At 36.0% G+C, this 5,180-nt stretch overlaps 1 protein-coding gene across 1 annotated transcript in view; it reads right to left on the bottom strand.

Moving 5' to 3' along the window:
- Positions 1-345: 345 nt before the first annotated feature.
- The window catches only part of SARAF (store-operated calcium entry-associated regulatory factor), a 14,483-nt gene continuing 9,648 nt past the window's right edge, over positions 346-5,180 (bottom strand). The window contains exons 4-6 of the mRNA XM_012649822.1: positions 3,757-3,898; positions 2,955-3,109; positions 346-1,128 (exon numbers count right to left, since the gene is read on the bottom strand). Coding sequence (XP_012505276.1) covers positions 1,103-1,128; positions 2,955-3,109; positions 3,757-3,898 — 323 coding nt within the window. The 3' untranslated portion in view covers positions 346-1,102. The remainder of the gene's footprint in view (positions 1,129-2,954; positions 3,110-3,756; positions 3,899-5,180) is intronic.

Here is a 5,180-nt window from a genome sequence, read left to right on the forward strand (position 1 = left end):
GTTTGTTTTAAATTGGTTCCTAGAGTATAAACATAAGGCTTTTGGGTTACAACACTTACCTAAGAGTAACTATGCAATCTCTGATGGGCTGGGAGGCTTGGAGATTTAATTATTTTTTTAAAAAGCAGTTTTTAGCAAGGTTCCCACACCATTCCTAAATCACTTTTTGAAAACATCTGCCAAATGACTAAGGTATCACTACCACATAAAATTATTGTCTAAGGACAACTTCCGCACGAACCCCTTTCCTTTGAGAAAAAGGGCAAAAGAAAGTAACACCAATTTGTGTTGAGGCTAACAAAGAATGAGACTAACCCAATTTTTTTATGTATTGTCATTTTAATGTAAGATTAAAACAGACTATTACAACAATATTTGAGATTCCACAGAGAAATGCATGCTTTTGCTATTAAAAGACCTTTGTTGAAGCATTTGAACTTTAACTCTTAGGAATTGAAGAAATATGGAGATTTCAAGTATTTTTGTCAGCACACAATTATTCACAACAACCTTCTAGATACTTATTTTCTACCTTTTCCTAAGAAAGGTAAGTCTCACTTACCAGAAGGCTACCACCACCAAAAGATTCAAAGCTCTGGAGCTCAAAAGTGATCAGAAACCACAAATTAGCATGATGAGTAGTCCGAAGCTTGGTTTAAATGTCTGAAGAACAGCAAACACCAAATGATACAATAACAAATAAAATATTATTGTCTCTATAAGGTAACAACTCATTAACTACAATCCACCTAAGACTGAAATTTTCTGTACTCAGTTTCCATAACACCTTCATTCTTAATGCTTCTTATGGCATCACAGTTTTTAGAAATTAAACAATGTATTTTCAGCATTCCACAGTATTCATCACTTTCAAAAACTGCAATATACATCTGCATGTTACACTAACACAATACATAAGTACTTTGTCATACAGCAACTCTTAGCCTCAAATAATAGTACACAAAAAGCTATACAGGACAAAACACCACAGGACTTCTGAATATCCTCTTTCACCAGTTGTTAGTAGGTAGCACTTTTTCTAAACAGAAAGTGATAAAAAATCAGAAATTTTGCATCCAGTGTTTGACTTCAACTTTCTACTTTACCGTCTTCTGGTACCACCATATCCTAGAATAAGAATAAAATTTATGTTAGTTTTTAAAATTGCATTAGAATTGCCCATAAAATTACAAAAGTAATACATGTTTATTGTTAGCAAATGAATGAGAGAGATGAGGGAAGGAGAGAAAGCGGCTCGGTGGCACGGGACCATGTGCTCCAGTGCAGTGCCGCCCACCTCGACCTTCCCAGTCATCCAGTCTGTCACACACGGGCTTGCTGGAAATGACCTTTCAGTCGGACACCAAAAGATGTGTTCCATGGTGGGGCCGACGTGGTACAGGCAATACTCTAAGTCTGAGCCGAAACTGCAGAGGCCAATGGAGCACAGACCATGGCCTGATACTTCTCCCAACTCCAGCAGTAAAAAGAAGTAAGGTGGAGAGGGTTATGGACTTTCAATGGTACTAAGACACACACACACACACACACACGCACACACACACATCGCATACTAACAGGCAGGCTACAAGATGATAAGTCTTCCCATTTGGAAAGTCTCTCAATTATTTTCAGGTTTCCTTTTAGGTTATCTGGTAAGGTTTTATGATTTTATTCACATAAGTCCCACACAATTCTAGTTGATAGCCATGATTCTTTGCCAGTTTTATTTCTACTGAGAATGAGTTCTCTTCTGTCATGATATGTCTTACCTAGCCATATTTTTATATATTCTCCCAATCATTACCCCTCTTTTCCTTCCCACTATCTTAACATCTAACACCAGAGGTTAGTTTTGGTTGTTCTGGAATATGTATTTTATAAAATATGAATGTTATAACCATACTGCATATATTCTTTTGTCTGGCTTCTTTATATTTGGTAGACCTATCCACGTTATTTCACACAACTGCTTGTTTATTTTCATTGTTGTACAGTATACCACTGTATACAATAAATATAACTCAATTTATTCAACCATTTTATTGCTGATGGATACGTGGGTTGCTTCCAGTGGAGGCCATTATGAATAGGGGTACTATGAACATTCTCGTGCTTATCTGTCAGTGTACAAGTATACGCATTTCTGTCGCTATATATCTGAGAGTGAAATTGCTGGGTCATGGGTATGCCTAGGTTCAATTTTAGTAGGCAATATCAGTTTTTCAAAGTGAATGTATCAAATTATATCCAAACCAGCACTATAAGAATTCCACTCTTACATTTTAAAACATATTTAAATGTATTTTTCAAGAATATTTGTTCTATAACTTCCTTCTCCTGAAAAAGACTAATCTAATTAGCAGCAATCTACTACCCACTCATTACCTAGCACTTCCCTTTTTCTGCTAATTAGCTTGATGTTTAACTACAAACAGTTATTATTAATACTTTGTTTTATCTTTGCTTTTTACAAAATATTCTCTTAGTGCAGGAAACATTATAATCATAGTTTTGACAATTATTTAAAGTACAGCTCAATACATTTTTGGAATTGTACTGAATTTAAAAAGTTCAAGCTTCTACTTAGAAAATTCTGGTTTAGGGCTTAAAGGATCCCCAGAGATCGCAGAATTAAACATATGTGGAAACTAGCATCCAGGAAGATTTAAATTAAAACCCTGGTTAATGGTAGAGCTGAGCCAAAATCAAATCCCTGTTTGATTTTTAAAGAATGTTTAGGAGTAGGAAGAAAGAATGAAACTGAATTATATTTTAATCTCAGTTAATTATGCTATTAATAAAAATATTATTGATGTACTATTAATAAAAATATTGATGGCTGTACCAAATAAAACCATGATTGCTAAATATATAGTTAATCATCTTAACTTCCCATACTATTTCTGAATTTTACTGCTACGTAAGAGGAACTTCTACATTTTTGCTCTTACCTGATGCAGTTCTCGTTTTCGTATCTGAGTTTGAATTTGCCGAATAGCCACCTGAGCCTCCACGAAGTGGTGAGTAAGCGCGGCTATTCCAGGTGCTGGAGTAGGGTGGAGAATAGGATGGGTAGTACCACGAGTCTGAGAAGGGTGTTGCTGCTCTATCAGGCATTTTTCTTGTGACTATAATTTTTAAACACCTTCCTGTTTCTAAACTATCAGGAAAAAAATATCTTTATCAAGCATTTTTTTCCCTGAATGTCCTGGTATATCAGGGCTAGCGTAAATTATTTTATATTTTTGCCATTGTTATGGTCATTGCTATGGGGGAAAAGTGACAGGGAGTAAATGCTCTTTCATTCTGAATTTGCACTCAAAAAAATATAAACTTAAACTATTAATACCCTTAATACTCAAGACATTCCAAAATCTGGCCCCAACCTCTTTCTGGCCTTACTTCTATCACTCTCTTACCAAACCAGACAGCTAACTGTTCCCCAAATGTGTTGTTCTTTCCTGCCTTCTCATTTTCTCAGATGCCAAGTAAACAGTCTTTTTCCTACCTCGTAATATCTATGAGGACTACATAGGAAGGAAGAAATACAATGAAAGAAAATAACATATGCAATATTGATCAAAGCACATACATTATGTCTTCCTCATCCCCAGAGAATCTGATTTAATAGAGCAATGTCACCATAATTTATTTTTCTTAGTAAAAACCAAATGCGGTCAAATTGTAAGCAAAACGAAGAAGCCTATTAAAAAAAGTTGGATTAAAGAGCAAGTGAGAGAATGCAAAGCCTACCTATTGCTGCCAAACAAGTATCCTAATATTCCTCCAGTTCCCAGGCCAGTCCAGAATCCTGGTCCTGAGTTTTCACATCCTTGTTGTCCTGTGAAAGCACTACCAAAACCAGGAGTCGCACCACGGCCAGTATTCTGCGGTCCTTAAAATAGAAACAATTTGTTATTTATCCTCACTTAAATATAACAGGCCTACAAAAGCAAAGATAATACAACATTTCAATTATTTCATCTGTACTGTACTATTTGTTAATAATACTAGGGCCTCAACTTATGAACAAGTTATATTCGAAAAGGTATTTGTAAAATATTGGTTTATAACTAACAAGTGCATTTTTCACAGATGGGAGAAGGAGGGATAGATTTTGGGAGGGAAGGAAGAGTCTTCCTAAAAGACTACATCTGCCCTGCTCAAGACCAGCTACTATAATAGAAGAGGACCCCACTTTTCATTTTCTTTCTGCAGTGTGAAGGTCTCTAAGAGGTCCAGAGGAGAGCTGTACCTGAGTCTCTAAGGGGGAAATCCAAGTGGAGGCAGCCAGATATTTATTTGTAGCAGTTGGGAACTCAGATCTTAAAGGGACCTAAAAAGTATCTTCTGCTCACAGGAAGGTTTTTTAAATTGATGCATGACATACATATCGCAAAGTGTGCTAATCTTACATGTATGGCACAATAAGTCTGTACATACATGCCCATTATGTAACCTCCACCCGCATCAATAAACCATTTTTGGCACTCCAGAAGGCTCCCTTGTGACAATTCCAAATCAATACCCACCTACATCACAGATAAGCACTACTTGACTTCTCTTACCATACTTAAGTTTTGTCCATTCTTGAATTTTTCATAAATAGGATCACACAGTATGCACTCTTTTGTGTCTGATACATCATTATGTCTATTTGAGTCAATCCTACTGTTGCATTTATCAGGTTTTTTTTTAACCTAGTATTCCATTGTGTGAAAAACTCACAATTTGTCCCATTCTAATGTTTATGGATATTCTATTTCCAATTTTGGGCTATTATGAATAAAACTGCCATGAACATTCTTGTGCATGTCTCTTGGTGTACATAAGCATTCACTTCTCTTAGGTCTACATCTAGGTAGGAATACGTTTAGTTTTAATACATACTGACAGTTTTCCAAAGTGTTTTACCATTTTAACTCCTATCAGCAAAGTATGACAGTTCTAGTCACTCTACATCCTTGCCAATTCTTGGTAATGTCTTTTTAATGATAGCCATTATGGTGGTTATCTGGTGGCTAAATATAATCTCATTATGGGTGCATTTTTTGTGTGTGTGTGACTAGTCAATTGTAGTAGTGAGAAGGGGGAAAGTAGTAGAACGAGGAGTTCAATCTGTAACTGACTGTGATCAGGTGAGATAACTCACTACCTTCTGACCAGCCCTCATTATG

This window comes from Propithecus coquereli, unplaced genomic scaffold (assembly GCF_000956105.1).
Source record: "Propithecus coquereli isolate 6110/MARCELLA unplaced genomic scaffold, Pcoq_1.0 Scaffold304, whole genome shotgun sequence".
In the NCBI taxonomy this organism is placed as follows: Eukaryota; Metazoa; Chordata; class Mammalia; order Primates; family Indriidae; genus Propithecus; species Propithecus coquereli.